The sequence below is a fragment of the Convolutriloba macropyga genome, chromosome 11 (assembly GCF_964194025.1).
Source record: "Convolutriloba macropyga chromosome 11, txConMacr16.3, whole genome shotgun sequence".
In the NCBI taxonomy this organism is placed as follows: domain Eukaryota; kingdom Metazoa; phylum Xenacoelomorpha; order Acoela; family Convolutidae; genus Convolutriloba; species Convolutriloba macropyga.
The window spans coordinates 2,409,600-2,431,697 of NC_134478.1; the positions used below are offsets into that span (position 1 = coordinate 2,409,600).

General features: G+C 33.7%; 1 protein-coding gene across 1 annotated transcript in view; it reads left to right on the plus strand.

Annotated features, from left to right (window-relative positions):
- Positions 1 to 22,098, plus strand: part of LOC142349862 (uncharacterized) — a 120,221-nt gene that overhangs the window by 85,312 nt on the left and 12,811 nt on the right. Inside the window, exons 11-12 of the mRNA XM_075401682.1 lie at positions 7,532 to 7,641; positions 9,635 to 9,769. Of these exons, the coding sequence (XP_075257797.1) occupies positions 7,532 to 7,641; positions 9,635 to 9,769 (245 nt within the window). The remainder of the gene's footprint in view (positions 1 to 7,531; positions 7,642 to 9,634; positions 9,770 to 22,098) is intronic.

Genomic DNA, 22,098 nt, shown 5'->3' on the forward strand with positions numbered 1-22,098 from the left:
AGCTATAATTGCAACTTTTATTATTGTTCCGACCCTCTTGAGGGGGGAGGAACTATATACTCAAATGGGTTTTTTTTTTGTTCAGTGAATTTTTGCCGCTCGATATATTCATCGTAGAGAGTTGAGACTGGTATCATTAGAAAGCTCGTCCAGCGTAGAATATGGAATTAAAAAGATTTTTTTAATTTTCGTTTTCTACGGGGAGTTATCGAGGTTTAAACTTCTGAGAAAAATAAGAGTGAATTCACATTGTTTTATTCACATTTTCCGGAATTTTTGCCTAAATTTTCGTCAATTTTGCTAAAATTTGTTATAATTTTTAAGAATAGTGTCGTTGAATTTATTTTTGAAGACGAACAAGCATTGTTGATTGTTTTGATTTAATTTTTTTGGTCAAAAAATCTGGATAAACATTTCAAAATTTAGCCTTTTTCATCAAAAACAGCACGAAATAAGCTACTTTAGTCCACTTTGATTAAATTTGCCGACAGTACACCCCCAAACAACACCCATTCAATCTTTGTAGACTCAGAGGGGGGCTATTTCTGCTTCAGAGTCCGCTGAGAGTGCACTGTAGTTAAAACTTTGCCGTTTTTTGCTAACTTTACTCGTTGATTATCAAAATTGCAGAATTTATTTTGAGTTTTCAACTAACAAATTATCTATATCTACAACATTCGAAAAGTCAATTGTTCCTAATGGACAATAAGTAATAGCAGGGCTAGTTTTGGGCCATTCTTGGACTGTTGCAATCCAAAAAAAATTGGGTTGTAATCAGTCGGTCTTTTTTTTTAAAAAAAGACCTTTTTATAATAATAAAGAACAGAACAAATCAAATCAAAGCTCAGGAGTGATAGGTCCAACCAATTCGCTTGCTCAGCAGCTCCAAGCTAATGCATTTAGTTTTTTAATTGAAAGATCATGGGCGTTTCTTTTTTTGAAAAATAATTGACTTTTCATTAAATAATTGCTTTATTAACTTTTCCTCTATTTTTTTTCATAATTTGTTCAACTTCCAGCTTAGTATCAGCAAAGATAGACTGCTTTTTCTTTCTAATGACTTAACATTTATTCTCGGTTGCAGGTGTAAGCCTGAAGTTATTGTTTTCTGGCTTTGATACTACAAGATTTCAGATTTTTGTTTGTTTTGATATTTGCCAGTTTTTCACGTTTTCTCAATTTGTCACATTATCACATTATTGACAGTTCTCATGTCACCTTATTAGCATTCAGAATGAGACACAATCGAACATATTAAAATCCTGAAAGATATACATCATCGTTTTAACGGCCTCGACGCCTCTTTCTTGAAGAAATCAATTGATTTTTTTAAATTTGTCTCTAACTGTCATTTATACTTTGTCGTTTCGGTCGTATGAAGTTTCCTGTATAGTGATAGCTTTCATTGGCTTTTCATGGAAGAATAGAAGAACCAATATTCTGATATTAGTAGATAGCTGATGGCTTTCATGACTTTGAAAACAATCGTTTTCCAAAATTAAAAAAAAAACTTTTTAACTTCGCAATTTTGTTCTTTTTATGTTTCTTTTTGTTACCTAATCTCGTTAGTTAATTACAGGTCAAATATGACATTATGGGTGTCAAGGGAATAAAAGGGATTGGTGTCTCAAAATTTTTTTTCTTAAAGAATTTGTTATGACCTTACTGGCTTCGACAACGGTTTTTCACAAAAAAAAGTAAATTAGTTTGATTTTTGTCATATTTGACGTTCTTTTTGTAGATGCAAGAAATATTCTGGATAATTACAGGTCTCGAGGGCTTCCTCTCATGAATGAACGTCCCTGTTTAAATAGCTCTTTTTGTAATTAATGCATTTCATGACATTAGATGTAATTTTGTTTCAAAAAAAAAATTAAAAGTATCACATACTTTAGCACTTCGCTTTTTTGTCTACTTGTTACCTAGTCCTTCTAATGAATGGCCACGTACTACATTATAACTGTTTGAAGAAGGCGCTATGAAATATATTTTGAGTGCCAAAATTTGGCTTGACGGTTTTGACAGCGTTTTCTGGCAAGTTTCAATTGAAATTTTGTTGTCTTTGTTGTTCTTTTTAGCCGCTTTAAAAAATGAATAAGGACAGGTTCTAATGCCCTTCTATAGAAGCAGTGGTAATCGTAAATTTGTGGTAATATTAATTGATTCCTAATGGTATTTATTACTTTGAAGTTAACTGTTTCAAAAAAATAGGTTAATTTTTTTACTTTACTGTTTTTGTTCTTTTTCGTATAATTGTTACCAAACCTTTTTATGGACTGGTCGCATATGTTTTCTGGTGATTTATAAGTTATTTTTGTTTAGTTTTAGGTTTATCTGACGGTATGTTGACTTTGTTATTAAATTTAGTTTTTAAGAGGGACATAAATTTTTTGATGTAATTAATGTTTGTTGTTGTTGTTGTTTGATTTTGCTGTTCGTCTTGAATCGCTTTCTTAATAATGACATATTACAGCAATCTAATGCATAAATTTTTTCTCCACTGAGTTATTTGCTTTGGAGGCTATCTTATCGTTCATACAGAGTTTTTTGAAAAAGGCTTGGGCTTTTTTGGGATTCGCAAAAAATAATTTTTGGGTTTTTTTCCATCTGTTCCTCATTTGGTAGACAATTATGCCAAAATTGTGGATGGGCGGGGTCGGAATCTTATGTGCCATCGCACATTACCGAGCCGCCTTGTATGCTTTTACGTGTTGATACCTTGAATACTTTCGGTAGAAAGTACTTTTCTGCAGATGCGGCGGTCAATTTTTATCAGCGGAGTTTAAAGTTGTTCTCCTAATCGGTGATTTCAGGAAGATAGTAGTTTTCAAAATCAATTGATTGGTGAGCAGGGAAAATCGGTCTTATTTCTTTGGCGGCATTGGAGAACTGTAAACGAAAAACGGAAAAGAACTGAGGACCTGATAAAAATCTTCATAGAACAACAAATTCAATTTTCAGGTTTTACAATTTCATTCCCCTTTCTACAACATCTTAGAAAACAATGTTTGATTTATAAATTTCTAACCTTTAACATTAACCAAGTGGTTAGTTTTTCTACGTTTCAAATTTTCAAAAAAAATATATGTTTTTTGAGATCTACTCACAACTGTGAGATTTCCTCATGAAAGCCACCAAAAAAACTTAACTGTAGTTTTCAAGATTTGTAAATAATCGTATCAAGAGTCTTCTTGTATCATAAGCGTAAACTAAGCCAAATTTTGACCACCGGTTTCGTCTTTTTATTCTGATGTGTTTGATTATGGTAACAAATGACAAATGAAAGAAAACATTAGAAAAGAAAAACTATAAGGTAATGAGCAAGAGCTAACAGCTCCACAGGTTCTTTATTAAAAAAAGACAGCAAACTGGTAGATACCAGACCACGATAAACGTACTTGATGTCGATGGGTTTTTCCAAAGTTGCCGTTTTCGTAACTTTTTTGAAACATTCATCTGATACAAATTAAACTTTGCAGTAAATAAAGTTTGCAGATAATTAAAGTTTGTCTTTGAAACAAAGTTTGTCCTTGAAAGTATGATTGTGGCTTCCAAATTTTTTATAACCAATAGTATCCAAAGCATTCTTAGCTCAATTAGGCAACATAGCCCGAGCAGTTGTCTTTCCATTGTTTCGGTTATAATTTTTTTGGCAACATTTAGAGTTTAATGGCTAAAGTCCTTTTTTTAAAACAAAATGTTTTTGTTATGAAGGAAGTTATCTGTTCAAAAAAATTGCTTTCATTAGTATTCGCTATGTACTCAGACATTTTTACTTGTCTAGAAAAGTTAATCACGGAAGTCAAATCTTGGCGGTTCTCGTCCATTTTTAGCAAAAATACCAGTTTTATTTTCCACAAGTTTGATTACTTTTTGGACATGTTTAGTTTTTCACAAAAAGAAAACAAAGTTGACTCGAGAATACACTCAACATCTTGTCAATATCTGCAAAATTGGTTATGGGTCTGCAACGGATATAAATTTGCCACTCTACATCAAAGCCAAAGTTGTTTCTCCAGTAGTTTGACTTAGATTTTAGTTCACTTCGCTAGTCAGAGAAAGATCAAATGACGTCAGGATTTTGGAGGATTTTGTAAAAGTTAGTTTGCTTCCTGAAAAACACAAGACCTGGCGTGTTGCACTGTTGTAGGTTCAAGCACTTTGAAAATCTGTAAATCTTAAGATTTTGAATTTTTCAAAGTGCCTGTCTCTAATTTATAGATTCTTAATATCTTCAATTTTGAGGTTGCTAAAATTTTTTTGTTTTCTTTCCTTTTGGAAAAAAGATTCTTCAAAATCAAAAAATGCGGATGAGTGCTGGTAATTTACAATCAGAAAAAAAATAATATACAAACATTTGGGATAATTGTGCTCGAGATGCCAGCCTCACATCGGAAATTCGAACACATCAAAGTATTTATATCACCGAAATGTTTTTGGTTTTGCTCTGCACAAGATCTTTCACACTCATTGAAACTTTAACTGTCAATGTCCAGTTTTGTCGTTGGGCTTTACTATACGTTATCTTTTTCTAAACATCTGGACTTGCTTTAGATTACATCTTGCAATCCCTTCATGGAATTATATCATCAATGTCTATTCTATTTGCGTGAACTGCTCTTTTTTGCAGCGTTAATTCTTTTTGAAATATGTCTCCTACAGAATTAGTGGCAAGAGTTGAAACATTGACCGAATAGAACTTAATATGAAAAAAATCCGCGGTTATAAACAAAAAGACAACAAAAAAACAAGTAATTGTTTTGAATTAATGGCAATTTTTGTTAAAGTTTCTAAAATTGTGATTATGTGCTAGAGAGACAAACTCGAGATAATAATATCAATGAGGGTTGACGACCTTACTGCGAACCTGATTGCCTCATTGATATTTGTATAATAACAAGCAGGCTAGCAAGCCCTGATATGACTCAGCAAATGATTTTTTCCAATAGAGCAATACTAGTTTAGACAAATATTTTGTCCTATTCAGAATTGTTTTAAAACTAGTAAAAAACTTATTCCTAATTTCCATTCTCTAATCGAGACCATATGTTTATCTTGCAATATTCTTGCAAAAATTGGTTTTCTTGAAAGATCTTGCAAGACGATTCTATGTAAGATAAATTTGTAATTTCTAACTGTAAGATTCTTACGAGTTCATTTCGATTGAGATTTGCTCTCATTGGTCGTTACAGACGCATGGTTTTTCGTTTTGCTCAGAAACTGTCTGTAATATAGTAAACTGTCTGTAATGCGTGTGTTTTAGATAATTGGAAACAAAATTGCTTTCGCTCAATGTGTTTGGTTATTGAATAACGTAATTTCATCTGGCGAAAGCAAAAAATTACTGTGCTGTTGAGACACAAAACAGAGAAATTTTCAAAAATGTTGATTGCTTCTTTAACTTTGTCTATTTCCAAAATTAAACTTTTCGATTGAATTTTTCGAAACTAAACGGCTATGTTTCTTTAAATTAAGTTTTAAAACTTTTAGTATTATTATTTATAAGCATCTTCCATTTTTTCAGCTCACTCTTCATATTAACATATGCTATTTCTTTTGATTTATCCTTTTTATTTTGCGCAAAGAGTTTAAAATTGATGCTGCATTCGTTGAAAATTTTTACAAAAAAGAAAAAAACAACGTACTTCTAGTCTTGTTCGGGCACGTTCCAATTACTTGCATATTCGGGAGTTGAATACTTATCCTTCAAGATCCTTTCAAGGCGATAGGTCATCTTGCAAGATCTAACAAGATTTTGGAGAAAAAAAATCTTGTAAGACGATGTATCGTCTTGCAAGATTCTTCCGTCGTCTTGCAAAATAACCATTCGAAGCCGAACGAGTATGCTTTGGAAAACGTGAATCAATTGGTCTACGCTACAATATAAACAATTATGATAATTAGGTTTTCATTTTCACAAAAAATTGTCAGCTTTTCCAAACGTAATGAAGTTTTGAAACTTTTTGAACATCCAAAGTCTCATATTATGTGCCATATTTTTATGAATGATTGTTTGATGTCTATGCCAAACGTATATTTATGTTATTTTCCGTTATTATTAGCCGCCCTCATCTTCTCAGCCGGCTATTATTGCGCTCGTATTTTTTTTTTTACTTCGTCAAATTTTTTTTCGCTTTACCATTTTGCCGCTTTTTCGACATTTTGCGTGAAATCTTTTTGACTTCTCTAGACTAGTTTCTCTCTTCTCTCATTCTGCTAAAAGTGAATTTGAACATCAGTTGCTAAGCAAAGCAATTCAAAATGAACAGAGTCGGTATAAAAAATTGAAGTCAGAAATATAAACGGGATAAACCCATAAAGCCCAATTTTAGATGCCCGCTATTTGAACGTCGTTCCTATAAGTCTTAGTTACCACCTCTAATGCTTATTGGTGTTGATAGTAGCCCTTGTAGCCTCTCTCTAAGAAACAGAAGTATGTTCAACTACGAAATGCCATCAAAATAATTCGGACTTAAAAAATATTTTTGTACAAAAATCTTTTTTTTTTCAATATATTCTATTCGTTCAATCCCAATCATGCTTATTGGAATCAACGCCGGCTATTTTCCGGCAATCTGCCGGGTATGTTTCATTTGTTGCACAGAGCAGTTAGAGTTGACAAAATTTTGAAAAAAGTTTTCAATTTGGCAAAATTTTGGGAACAGTTTTCAATTTTGAGAACGTTTTGGGTGCAAACATTACAAAAAATATTATAATTATATTGCTTAAAAAGTTTTAGTTTTGATCATTTTTGCCTATAAATTCCTTTTTAAGTTGCATTTCGTTTCTCTTTATACTACTTTTGTTGCTTGCAATATTAAATTTAATAGCTGAATGATCAGTTTCTTGTTTGTTTCGTGTTTCTCTTGTTCAAAATGCCGATGACTAAAATTGATTGAATGTTTCAGCAAATTCAATCCATAGTCTGTTTGATCTGCCTTAGGTTGAAAAAAGTTTCCTTCGTTCTCGCCCATTCCTAAATTTTGGTCTAATTAGTAGGGGAAACCCCCTGGGTTAATGGGAAAATCCCCAATTTCCTGTGTCATTGAGAGCTATCGTGCTGGAAACCCGGGTCGAGGTGTCACCGCTAAAAATCGCTAAAAGAAGTAAGATTTGCGGTGAATTTCTTTAAAAGTGTAAGATTTGAGCTCAGTGCGATAGATGCGGTGGAAAAAAACTTTTAAGCGGTGAAAACTTTTAAGCGGCTAAAAATCGTAATTCTTACAAAACTTTACCGCTAAATTAACGGCTAATCTTACACAGTTTCGCCATTGTAATAGTTGTATAAAAATGCAAGACTAGCGCTGAATAACCAACAACCTCGTTATATTTTAAAAAAGTTATAATGTATGTCGAACATAATATCGATCGAGGATCAACTTATGGATGAACCTTATTGCAACAAAATAAGAATTTTTGAATAATGGGCTCCCTATTTTGCATAGAGCGCCCAATCAGCTTCGAGCTAAGTTTTAGTTTTAGTTGCAGAAACTGAAGGAATTAACACTTGCTGAATGTCATACATTTCTAGATTAGTGTCGTGGCTGAGTTGGCAGCTCAAATCAGAGCCAGTGATCCAGAGGAGACAGTGATTGCTATCATCCAGGACACTTTTGCTGACACTGTAAAGCTGGAAGAAGAGTAAGTATACATTTTTCAGACGTACACTGTTTTTTTTTAAAAAACACTGAATTTCTAAATGCATATAAATAGGTCAGGATACCTAAATGACAGCGTAAAATTGTTACATAAAATAATGGTATATTGTATCAGATTAATAGGATTAAATGCATTAAAGACAAATTATTTAATTAGTTCACAAGAGTTTGCAAATTCACAAATACACAAACAAACCCTTAGTAAAATCTGAAAGTTCTCATTGGGTCCTTCCGAAAATGATGAAAAAAGTTTTTTAAAGATTTTCAGACCAGCCTGTTTGATTCACTTAACCTTAAGATTTTTTGCGAAACAATTTTTGAGTGATGGGCTTCATCTGATGACACTTTTGTTCAACGGAGCTGTTCTTGACTTGTCCCCGAGATAGATAGTTTTCGTTCTTTAATGTCACTAAAACTTGTTAAGTTGGTGAGCTAAGTCCTGTTACTTTTCGGAAAGCAGGTTTTTTTTAATTGCCAACAGTTACCTGAAAAACAATGCTGTTCTGTAACCAAGCGTTTGTTAAATTGGTACTATTCAAATCTCTAAATTGAATATAAGCAAGGAGTTGTCAGATCGATGAAAGTAACAAGTCTTTACTTTCTTTTCTAATTTTGTCAGGAGATTTTATTGAGATGGAAGGGAGAAAAATAGCTGAGTACTGAATACGACTAATTACAAGGGAACTCAGTACGGTTTTTTGCAAATAATATGGTATATTTTCTCAGGACAAGTAGAGTTTTTATTTCTTGCGCCATCTTACTGAGTATTGGTTTAACAGGCTGTTGTTTGGCATTTATTGTCTAAGTTTCTACTAGATACTTTAGGCTATCAGCTTCTTCTATTAAATAACCGTAACGGACAGCCCGGTGGATAAAATGCCAAAAACAATGAACACTGTTTTCTCTGAATTCAATGTTAAAGAGGGTTATGAAAAGTATTTAACAAGGGAGCTAATCGATTTCTTCAGGTTTTGTTTGCAATCATTAATTTGATCGCCGAACGAATATAAGACGTGATCGTCAGCGTATTGCATTGAACAGCAAAATAATAAAATTTGATAGTTAATTGACAAACAGATTGAAAAGAAGTGGGCCATGAACGCTGCCCTCAAAAACTCCCAACCTAACCTCAAGCCAATCAGGTTCAGCATCTGGTATCACTCCGCGTTGATGTCGGTTACTAAGGCAACTCTTTAGAAAGATGTCTGCCGAAGAGCAGAAACCAAAAATTCTTAAGTTTCTCTAATAAAAGTGAGGAGTGGAATTGAGTCAAAGGCTTTTGACAAATCTAGAAAAACCGCGGTGGCTACTTTTTTGCATCCAGTTTTTGCCGTGCAGTTTCCGCCAGAAAAGTAGGAGCGTCAATTGCTAAATTTTTTCTGAAACGAAATTGTGCTTTTGTTAGACGGCTATGTTTCGATAGATAATCTTCAATTTGTCTTTAATTAGTGCCTTAAAAATTTTAAATCAAGCAGGCGTAATGGAAATACGTCTATAGTTCAGCGGAGTTTCTGTATCTCTTTTCTTTTTGTTTCGGCGTAATATTTGCCAGTTTCAGTAGAGAAGGAAATTTGTTTGTTTTTCTTTAGGAATTCGTTAAAAAGAAAACATATGGGCTCTGCCAAAATATGCGCTCCATTTTTTAATACCCTTGCCGGAATTGTTTATTGCCCATACCGGAATTGCAAGGTAACGTTTCGTAAGGTAACTTTTACAAGGAACTGAGTTATACCAAATTATTAAGTTAAGTTTTGCTGAATTTTTTTAGTTAATGGACAGGTACTTTCTTAAGAACCCGACACATATAAATTAAATTTTAACCACTTAGTTGAAGTTACCTGTTATAAATTCATTAATCAATCGTTATCGATTTCTTAATTTAGGATAACTTAACGTTCGGTTTTCTTTTAATAATCTAATTTTAAAATTTGACTAAATTTGCGTCAATAGAGTAAGCGGTTGTTTATATTTTTCAGCGAGGACTTTTTGGTGCTTGTGGCGATCGTGTTGGGTTGTGTTGCTGGGTTTCTCCTAGTGATTGTAGCCTGCTGCGTCTGTATCCGTGCCTGGGTGGCCCACAAGGAATCACGAACAGTTGGAGTATATCCAGAGTTAGAGCCTATTCCATACGTGATTTAGTTTTGGAAGACATCCGGATCCTGAAAATAGCCGGATAGGTTTACTGAAAAACTTCCAGTCCGGCATTTTTGATTGAACTTGAAAACGGTTAAAATCAATTTTTGAACGATGAACACATCAGACATTGTGTTTATCTTTCTTTATTAATTATCCGAGTAAAAAATGGCATTTAAGTGATTTTTCGAAGAAAAAATGCTTTCTCTAGTTTTAAACTGCTTTACTCAGCTGCTACTGCCTTGACCGGTAATTATTTGGTGTATTAGTTTGGGAAGATATCATCTGTTGGGGGTGGGGGAGGAAGTTTCAAATTTTTAAAGAGTCTTGATGATACCATCTATACCAACACGGTGACCCTAATTAATTGCTCTCGAGCGAAGTTTTTAATTGCTCTCGAACGAAGTTTGAAGATATTATTGTAATCGTGTTGACCTTTTTAAGCATTTTTGCTTGACGGTTTTTACGTTTTTGTTCTGGAAGATTCTGTGACCTTTTGAGAGACTATTTCACGCTTCGCTTCTTCATTTTGAGTGATTTCAATAGTTCTCATTCCGAAATGAAGTTTGTTGCTAATATAGAAGCGATTGTCATCGGTTGATTAACAAAGCCGTTGTAGTTTACTGATTAAGATGTTAAACCGTTAACCTGGAAGTCTGGAGTTCAAACCCCTACGAGGGCTGGTTGTTTGCACTCACAAAACAATTCTAAGCTACAAACCTAAATTACATTGCCCCTCTCGTGTCGTTCGAGAGCAATTCATCCGACGTCAGTCGGTTTATGTTACTTTGCCTCAAAAGTTTATTTTTGAAAGACATTGTTGTCAATTGTGGAAAATGATCCCCGACCGCTGTGTCTTGAGTTTCTCATTCTAAAACTAACCATTGAACGGTTTGGTGGGCTTAAATGAGGATCAATTCAAGGATTATTTCACTGTAGCTTTGCTTATTTTTCCCAACTTTTGTCCTAGATAACAACGGTGATCGTTAATTGTATGCTGCAAAAACCGATGTCCAAAATATATTTTAAATCAGATAAATTTCTTTCCTTTGACCGTTGAATTTTGATTTATTTGTAAAAAAACTCCACTTTTCAGATATGACGGAAATTATTAACATGTGAAAAAAATTGGGTCTCTATGACATCTCTCAATCTGTTTTTCCCCACCATACTATTGTATAAATTCAGAAGAAACCATCATGCTGCCAATTACAGCTGTTCTCTACTTCGTTTCGGGTCTCCCAAAAATTGAAAATAAATCATTGTAAAATGAAAAGCATCGTTACGTCTCATCTAACCTTATTATGCCCCCTCAATTTGATCATAAATTTCCCAAATCGGGGTTCTTCGAATTCTGTCCATTGTCTTATTAAAACTGAGGTACAGCTTAAACGTGGCTGTTAATTTACTGGATACGTCTGTTGATGACAAATTCCGCAAGTAGACAATGCAAGGAAAAAGTTTGATTTAAAAAACTTTTGATCAAATTTTCTCGTAAAAAGCATTAGAAAGGACCTCTTCTGGCCAGTACTATTGGGGGAAACAGTTCAAAATTTTTATATATTTCATTTGGTATGAATTGATTTGCAATCAGATGAAAATTTTTTAATAGTGTTCAGATAGATAGATAGATTTAATCAACTTTTCGTTTAAATACATTAAAGAAAGGATGATCAATAGGGACATCAAGTTCCTCTTTTCAGATCACCCTCTCATAATGGTAGCACAAGACAATAATATACTTTGCAGAAGACAAGATGGTAACACACATGGCAGAACATAAGACAATATTATGAAGAGTCGATTAATTGGAGCGGTTGCCATAAAAAAATTCAACAGTTCAGAAATATTACAGATATAAGAATAATTTATTTTTCGACAAATATTAGAAAAATTGTTCCTAGAGATATTTTCTACTTTAAAGTAACACTTCAATAAACCTATGTTTATTATATAGAAGAGAACCTATAAATAGAGCAGAATATCACTCGACTTTACTTTAAACGTAATTATAAGCAAGTTCAGTGAAGTGTTTCGTGTATTAACTTCATCAATTTTTTTGGAAACACATCATTACAAAACTTAATACAATGATGTCCATTTAGAGCTTTCAGAACAAACTTGAGCAATTCATATAAATCCAGGTTTTGTTTTGCTTATAAACCGGTCATTTCAACTGTACCGCTTTCTTCGGAAGTGTATTATTTTCAAAACTTTCTTTCGTAATATCAAAACTGGAAAGAGTGAAGATTAGAAATGAAGAGTAAGTCGGAAGATGAAAATGACATGTTTATTCCAAAACAGTCTTGTAAAAATTGTGACTAACCTCAAAAGTGCCATTTTAGAACTGAAAATACTTGGTTATGTGCCTAAATATTAGAATGCCTAATTATTAGCTTTTTAATTAAAACCAATGTATTGAAAACGGTTGTCGTTCGCCACATTTTTACTCTAAAAACAAAACAATGGATAAATTACGGAAAATACATGAAAATTTTGAGGTTTTTGTGTGTAAAGAAATCAAAAACCTTCATCACTATTGCACGTGAGAAAATTTTGTTTCAAATAGACAACAACGATATCAGAAGCCTTCACGTTTTTCTGTTCGGTATTGTCGTTGCGTTCGGTTTTCAAACTTACGGACAAAATTCTGTGAAAGTGAAATAATGAAGTGAATCCCTTCGATTTTCAACCTGCTTTAAACGATTTTATTTATCAGGCAAACATAACATTGAGATTGTTGCAACTGTTTTTTGTCAAATATATAAGGATAGTATTTGTTAGATTTAAAACCTTTTGACAAAATTTTATCCAAGAGGTATGTTTGAACTTCTCTCCAATAGGAAGCTTTCACAATGTTTTAAGCAGAGACTCAAATAATTGCATGGAAGAAATTAAATTGTTTCTAACCGAGTATACTGCAGACCAAACGTACCAAAGATTTGTTACGTTTTTCAAACTGAACATACAGAATCTTTTTTTTTCAAAACACGCCAAACATACTGGGCTCTAAACACAATGAACATTTCGGACGCATAAAATCAACTATGTCAACAAAATCGGAGCTCTTCTAATCTTTCTTGCGCCTTAAACCAAAAACATTTTTTTGTCGTTTTGTGTGGTCTTCTGGATTGGGGCTTATAAGCACCGGTAAACAAATTTTATTAACGCTCAAAAAATGCTTCACGAAATTGGCGGAGTGTAACGTTTATTACCAGTATGATTTTTTCTGTCATTACTCATTCCGACAGAGTAAATGGTCAAGAACAATTGATCTCAACACAACCCACATCATTTTGTTCAAATCACATAGAGACATACAGCAGATCACCTATATTGGCAAACAATTAAACAACACAAGTTTTTTAAAAGAAAGCTACGAGTTAGCAACAAAATTACCCCTTGGACACTTACTCATCGACTTGGATCCAAAAACTTCAGACTCCTTGCGTTATTGTACAAGTATTGTACAACCAGGTCCAACAATTTTTTATCTACCTTCCTCCAAAGCGGTTATAACTAATTTGACAGATGAGAGAGAAAGAGTTATGTATGCTAAAGCAAATGCTCGAGCTGTCTGATATTAATTTCAGAAAGTTCCTCAAAGAAGCACCAAATAGTTTTTTTAAATTTTCTGTGCGAGTATTTGCTCAATGTAATCAATGGCAATGTTCCAGTCAACAAACAGTTACTAAAAAATCAAGAGGACTCATTTCAGCAGTTATTATCAAAGGAAACAAGTCTGAAGAAAAAGCGATTTATTTTGGTGAGAAAATGAGAACTTATCAAGGCAATAGGATTCTCGTGCAATAGGATCAAGGCAATAGGATCGTTTCTTAAAAGTCAAATAATGCATGCAGAAGAATTTGTTTTGATCCCCAAGAGGTTGTTCATATCGAAAAATCCAGCCAAGGGAGAAATTTTTGATAATCCAATATATCAACATGAAGCCACTCAGTTATCGCTCCTACAAAGATCTAATCCAAATTTTTAGCACAGCAGTGGAAAAAAATTACAAGATGCTGACACAAGCACTGATAGACTGATCACGAGAACAAGGAGTATCGGTGATGGAACAAGTGATCCAGATGATGTAAAATCAGAATCATTTGTTAGTGATGACAGTGAAAACGAAACTGTAGTGAAAAAACGGAAAGATTCAGCCTTTGACTCAATAATGCTAGAACTAAAACTAATGGATGAAAATAAAACAAAAAAAGCAGCAATTATCCTGAAAAAAAACCTTGATGCCGATACTGTTTCTATTAGTGAAGAGAATAATGTTTTCCAAATTGAAGATGAACCTCAAGGAGTGAAGGTGACAAATTTTTGTACAATTTACAACCTACCAAAAAAATTGACGTGCAAAAGTATTCCAGAATATTGAGTGAACTTGAAATAGCAGCGCTATGGTTTACAATACTCATGCAAAAAAAGTACTCGATGAGTTTTACAGCGAAGCAGAGGAAGAGCAACCAACTCGAAAACAAAAGAAACAGCGGCAGCAACAAAAACAACCCAGAGGAAGATCTGAAACAAAAGAAAAAACGCAAAACCAAAAGTCGATGAGAGCAAAAATAAGACAGACGAAGACACAAGTACAAAAGACTGGGCTCTCTATAGATGATGTGAAGAAACTTGACAACCTCTATTTAAAAGGACCTGCGTCATTTGGAAACGAAAAAAGACTGCAAAATTTGAGTAAATTATCAATGAAAAAAGTAAAAATGTATCATTAAACGAAACCATCCTTCACTAAATATCGTTCACGTCGCCTCAGATTTCCAAGGCTTAAAGTAATTGTTAACGATCCAAATGAGATCTGGTCCGCAGATCTAGCATTTGTTGATAAACTTGCAAAGTACAACAGTGGCGTAATATACCTTCTTGTCGGAATTGACTGTCTGTCAAGATATTTCAGGGTTGAACCACTGAAAACAAAATATGCTACAGAAACTGCAGAAGTTTTCAAAAAGATGATCAATCATAAGCAACCTAAAAAAATTGGGTCGATGATGGCACAGAGTTCCTCGGTGATTTCAAAGACCATCGCTACAAACGCGGAATTCATTTGTACAGTACATTCAGTGAGAAAAAGTGTGCTTTTGCTGAAAGAAATATACGTTCCCTCCAGAATATAATATACAGATATTTAGAAGAAAAGTGGACCTATTCATATCTAGATAAACTGGATTCGTTTGTTAAAACTATCAATTCTAGAGTTAATCGAACAGCCAAACTTGCTCCAAACAAAGTCACAAAAAAGAGGTTCCGCGGCTTGTATCGTTGATTGCGAATCCAACATTTTCTCAAAAACCAAATTTTTTTGTGGGTGATCTTGTAAGAATTCTGAAAAAAGAGCAGACCTTTGGAAAGGGTTACAAACAATAACCCTTTAGAAAGGGTCTTTTGAAATTTCGTCTATCCCAACATTGAACCCTCCAACGTGTTCTCTCATTGATACCGATAAAAAAATTATTCAGGGTAAATTCTATCAATCCGAACTCCAATTAGTACGAGAATCTCCTGTGCAAAATAGCAAGTAAACGTTTTGAAGATGAATTTACGGTACATGTAATCTCCTCCGCCTCAATGGAGATCTTCGATCAAAACACATTGGCTTCCATCAGAAATTTTTTCAATGATGAAATACAACTCTCGGGAGACTGGAGAGTAGCTTGGGGTGAAATTATTTTTCTAAATAGAACACATCGCAAACGGGGTCCTAACTTCTTACAGTTTAGGTGGTTTAGAAGATCACCAACGGAATAGCTCTGTAGCCAATGTCATAGCACGTCCATACAACGGTGAGCGATTAGCTTTCATGCCAGGAACATTTGATACTGTGCCACAGTTGTTAGCTACCATTAAAAGAACTGTTGGTTTTCCAAATTTCCCATTCAGAGAAATTAAAAGTTCCGGTAAATTTGAAATTGACTTTGGAAAATACAAGGGAATTACGTTTCTAAGCGACGAAATTCCGAGCTTTATTGGTTTCAGGGGCATCCCTGATGGACGAGGAACACACATTGGTTATAAAATGGACACAACTGCAAACAAACTGATTTAAAAAATGATATCAAAGCTTTTATGGGGGACATTCCTGCTGATCTTTGCGCCTATGTGATATTCATTTATACAAACATTATTGAGAATCAATACGTCGGCGATGCAAAAGCACCTTACTACGAGTCATTGATTCAAAACAGCGGTTGAAAAACGGTAGCGTTTGCGAGCTTGAACCAACACACAGAATAGTTTTTTTTTTTCAAATTTGGATTACAAAAAACTTCTTTCAAATACGATTCAATCAATTTCTATAGAACTACGCACCAAAACAGGTCAATTAGTCCCCTTTTCAGGGACCGGTAAAGTCATTCTAACGTTAGAATTCAAAAGATTTGGTGAGTAAAAGCAATGGAATCATACTATACATATCAAGCATCTGCATTGTCTTATTTTTCGGGGAACTATAGACAAAGAGGTAGCGGCTTTGGAGCTTTGGTTAGTTGTATTGGAAGAATCGCTCTACCTCTTGCAAGAAAATTTATTGTACCAGCAGCAAAACGTGTTGGAAAAGAACTTCTGTTACAGAGCGCACCAGAGTTAATGGACGTTGTCAGTAAAACAAATCACCAAAGCAGGCGCTGAAAAACAAGATATAAAATACAGTCAAAAAGCAAACAGGAGGCTCATTGGCACTGCGAATGAGACAAAAACGAATGAATCGTAGACGATCCAAACGTTCAGGTTCAAAAGCAAGAAAAGGTAGCAAAAAAGAAAGGTAGTCATTTCAAAACACAAACAGCCAAAGAGAAGTCGGTCGGATTTCTTTGCCAAAGTTAAAGATGATCGGTAATATGTTACCAACAGAGGCAACACATAGTTCCTTGGATTTATTTGAAAAACCAGCGCTTCTTGTCATGTTTGATGGGAAATTTTGTCAAAAAGTAGGACCATTTTACAGTCTTAATGGACCCATGATTGAGTTTGAGTTTGCTGGAGACAAAAATAATTTTATTGATCTGCAAAAAATTTTCCTTGAAATTAAATGCAAGATAGTTGAGGCATCTGAAGCTGATTTAAAATATGATGCTGGAGCTGCATCAGTTGTAACCAAAACAGACGCTCCTTACTTTTGTTATAATGTTTTACATTCAATCTTTTCTGACTGTACAGTATCAGCCAACGGATTAAAATTTTCAAAGGCAAATGGAAATTATGCTCACAAAAGTTTCATTGAAACCGAATTTTCTCACAACAAGGATGCAAAGGCTACTTGGTTGGCTTGCCAAAGTTATTCGTACGAGGATTATCCTGCAGCGATAACAACAGCTGAAGTTAACAGACAAAAAGCTTTGGTTAGACAATCTGCTGAATGTACCTTTTATGGAAATGTGGCAGTAGATTTTTTTACATGCGATCGTCATCTTTTGAGTGGAGTCACTCTAAGAATTTCGTTTCGACGATCAATAGATGATTTTGTTATAATTTCTGACGATGCTGGAAAATCGTAAAAGGTTAAAGTTATTGAAGCTTATTTGTATGTGAGAAAAATGACGCTAAACGATGACGTGGTCTCTGCAATTGAAAAAAATTTACTATCAAGTCCAGCATCCTATTCCTACTTGAAAACTATAACTAAAACGTTTTTGGCTTCCACTGGTTTGCAACGTTGGAAACAGAAAGATGTATTTAGCAGGGAGCCTATTCGACGTCTTGTCATTTGTCTTAACACAAATGAAGCTTTCTTAGGAAGCAAACAACTCAATCCTTTTCACTTTCGTAAATTTAATCTGGAGCAGATTTGTATTTATCGAAATGGACTCCCTGTTGCTGACAGCCCCATAATTCCAACTGACGTTAAACGCTTGTACTTCAACACAATGTCAGATTTATCCTATATCGATAATGGGCATGGAATTAGTTTGTCTGAATACCCCAACTTTTTTATTATGGTGTTTGCTCTCACCAGCACTCAGCAGGCTTCACATGATTTTATTCACCCTGAACTTACAAATTGTTCAATTTCAATTGAACTTAAATTTTCAGCGGCATTACCCAACAATATAGAAATTTTTATTATTGGGGAAAAAGCAAGCACTATCTTCATCGATTCTGCTCGAAGAGTTTCAAAAAAATCATATTCTTACAAACTGATGGATGAAAATGAAAAAACCAACCTTGTTCAAGCACGTAAATTTTTGAAATACAAGTTCCGAGGTGTATTCGTAGCTGACAACTTCCTTGTTAATCTATCTAAACAACAGTTTCATCATAGTGATTGTATCAACCTCTCAGTCAATTTGAACACGTTGGACACTTTTTTGTCGGAGAAATGGAAAATATATTTTTGCTGATTCACTTGGACAAAACTTAGCTTCATACAAACATTTACATAATAGACTTGCTTATTCAAACTGTGTTTGAATTGCTTAGAAACCAACCAATTCAAAAACGAGACTGAATATTGTGTGGCTTATTTCGCTTTTATTTTGCTCATTACCTCTTTGATGAAAAAGAATTTGTAAAGATGAGTGATGTTGATTTGATACGTTTTGCGCTTCATATGATGCTGTAACATTACTAACTTTTGTATCGAAATTTTTCAAAATTTTATTTTTTTTTCAAAAACTAAGCGTACACACAAAACAAAATTTTATATTGAAAATTTTATTTTTTTTTTCAAAAACTAAGCGTACACACAAAACATCATTATCAATATCCAATTTCCCGTAACCACTCACAAAAATATCCATTATTTGACAGAAAGCACCTGCATGAGGACCATACAAAATGTTTTCAAATCTCTTTAGAGTTTCAGTGGATAACCAGTCAGTTTGCATTTGCTGATTCAATGTTTTCTCAGCATTTTCCAGAGATTTGTGGGCAACAATTCCATTTTGACGGTGATTTTTGTTCGGGGCATTGCTCAAATTTGGTAACCGTTTCTGAATTGCGGTTGCGTCTCCTTTTGTTGGCGGTGCTGAAACGTTGTATTCCACAGCTAGTTGGAATTTTTCAATAACCTCTTCAGTTGCCTCCACTGTGGCTCCGTTTGAAAAAAAAGTTTTGAAGGTTGTTTACAAACAAGGAACTTCTATAAAGCTTATTTCCTTTCAATATTTCCGCAGAAACGTCAGACATATCAAACAACACATGATAATGGTTAAAGGGTAACACTTCACAATTGCCATTTTCAAAATGCATGCACACAGCGAAATTCTTCGCAAATAATGAAGATGGTTTCTCATCTGAAGGGAAAAACCTGAAATTTTTTTGAAATTGTTTAAAGTAAGCAGATGAGCGCTCATACATAGCTTCCACCATTTTGTCAAAGCGGTTCTTTTATTCAGATATTTCGTGGTCGTCGTCTTTTTGCTTCAACTTTTTTATCTTTGATGGCGTTGCTTTAGCTGTTATATCAGTATCATTAGAATTGTTAGCGGTGGATCGAATCTTTGGAGATTTTTTCATCAGTTTTTCAAACTCTTCAAGTGTTAGTGTAATTCTTTGTTGAAATTCATAGGCATGTTCAGCTTTTTTGAATAATATTAAAAAGACGTAACTTCCAGTCTTTTCATAAGCCTTACTCGTTGCTCTAACCAAACGTTTTTCACTTTTAGAAACGTCGAAATGAACGTCTCCAAACTCGGCGTCTTTCTCAGCTGTAAATGGCATTGTACAATTCTTTTCTCAACTTATTGAGTCAAACTGTTTTACTTTGAAAATGAAATACTAATGAATTCTCTGGAAATGAAATTTGAACACATAAACACACACACGTGTGAGCTAAATATAGAAATTTTCAACTGATAAGAATAATGTGTAAGATATAATGTTTAACTATATGTTAGCTGTATGTTTAGCTACATGGTTAGCTAACAGAAACAGTAATTGTACACTACCATGTGTCAAACACTTGTATCTCTACAGTATTTCCAATAAACAACGAGATTGAATAGAACACACACACACACATTCTGTAACTGATAAGAATAATGTGTACAATACAGCGTTTACATACATGGTAGCTGCGTGTTTAGCTACATGTTTAGCAACCAGGAACAGTAATTGCAAAATGCGAGGTGTCAAACATATATCTCTATTGTATTTCCATCAAAACAACGAGATTGTCAGTGCATTCCGTGTTATCTTCTAGCTAGAAAATACCGCCTGAAACCCATAGTTTTACGATTGCTGAATACATAAAAGTTAATTAGAATGTAGAATTATTTGTGACCCTGGGTGTGTTGATAGACATTTTTTTAAAAAAGTGTGATAAACTGTTAGCCAAACCCCTTCCAGTTTAATATTTTGAACAACGTACCTATTTGCTGGAATATAGTTGTATATTCAAGATCATGCTTGAAGCACTCTAAATAATTACCTTTTTGTAAATTAAATGTACGTTCATTGACGGCTTCAAGTCTTATTCCAAAATTATTCAAGTTTACAGAAATATTATTCAATTTCAATTTTTAAACAAAATTTCTTTTTGTTTTCATTTGAACTTAAACACAATATCATCTTCTTTTTTTTAGTGTTTCTCAATGTCTTACCAAATTTTATCAGAAACAGAAAACTCAATCGAACGCACAATCGTTTACCAAACAATGCATAAAAACTTTGTTGTGATCGTACAACACAAACGTTTAAACGAAAAAGAGGACTGGACAACGAAAATCATTGTATGATACCAAAAATTTTTGTGAATTTCATTGCTCAGTTGTCAGACAAACCTCAATCAACCAGTGGGGGTTTCATTACATCAGGGGGTATTATACCACCTTCAACCCTCTCTGACCCTCTGCATACTTACGAAATATCAAATCTACCAGTGGGAACAAAAAAAATTTTTTATAAATACGATTGCGACTGTGTTCCTTTCTATGAAAACCAGCTCGGTGTTTTGCAAGAGTGTGTCAACTTAGCAGATCTTTGATGGCTTCCCAAATCTTCAGAATCACCCATCAATCCGTCTCCATTCTGTACTCCTACTGCAGACCACAGCCCTACGTTGAGCCCAGACAGCACACAGCTAAGCCCTTCTATTTTCTCAAGTTTGAAAAACAACAATTTGTGGATCAACTTTGACAGCTCACAAAATGTAAGCGATACTCTACTGCGCAACCTATCTGGTGACGATTTTGAAACTCCTCCGCAGGACGCCGGAAACCAAGGGCATGAAGTCACTCCAACCAAAAATTTCTCAAGAACGCCTGTGAACACAGAAACCCCTTCTCTTGTCAATGCTCCAAAAAAGAGGAAAATTTCAGCAATGCGAGAACTCTTTGACAAATCTGAATAACTACTTTTTATTGAAGTGAATATAAAAAGTTTGTAAAAACAGTCCTTTAACTGTGTTTTTTATATTTCGCTGCATGTTTCTAACATTTGAAGTTCTAAAATTAATTTCATTTCTTCATAATTTAAACTTTATTAGATGGTCTTTTCGACTAAGAAAACATAAAAAAAGTATCAAAAAACGAATTTTGCTTTAGAAGCACTGAAAAATTTTGTACCACTTTCAGAGGTAAGAACTAAATGGGGGAGCACTGCCTAAAGATTAACACGAGAAAACACATTGCAATTTTTTCAATGTCTAATAAACCTAAGTTTCAAGGATTATTTTGCTTGAAAAAAAATTGTGTATAGAAAACAACTGATAAAAAACCAATTTGTGAATAATTTTCTTTTATCATCTCAATTTTTGAAGCATACTATGGAAGCAGTTGAACCAAAAGTAAGTAATCATCCAAAAAATCGAAGACACCGCTAAAAACATTTTGAAGTTATAATAAATATTTGAACAAAATTTCCAAAAAAATTTGAAAAAGTTTTTTTCAAGCAGATTTTTCTTCTAAACTCTGAAAGCTGATTAACTATTTAGGATTCTCCAGCCTGAATTGGAACAAAAATGTGCAGCAAGCGCAAATAAGGTTTTCTTATGATTCTACAGAAATGTTTTTCTTTAAAAAATTTTCACGTTCAAAATTTTCTCATGTATTCCTATTTTTACAAAAAATTCTGATTTCTAAAATTTTTAAAAAACCTTTTCGCAATTTTTTAAGCATAATTTGAAAACCGTTAAACTGAATGGTAGAATTCGACCAAAAAAAATTAGTGCATTATATATATTTTTCAAGAATTCTAAAATTTTCTTTCAAAAAACTTAGAAAAAAACCGAAATTTCATGATATTTTTGCCGTTTACTCAAAAACTGGATATACAATTTTTGATTTTGTACCCTATATCCAAAGAAGAGTGTCTAGCAATTGTAAAAAAAACTTCTTTCAGATTCCAA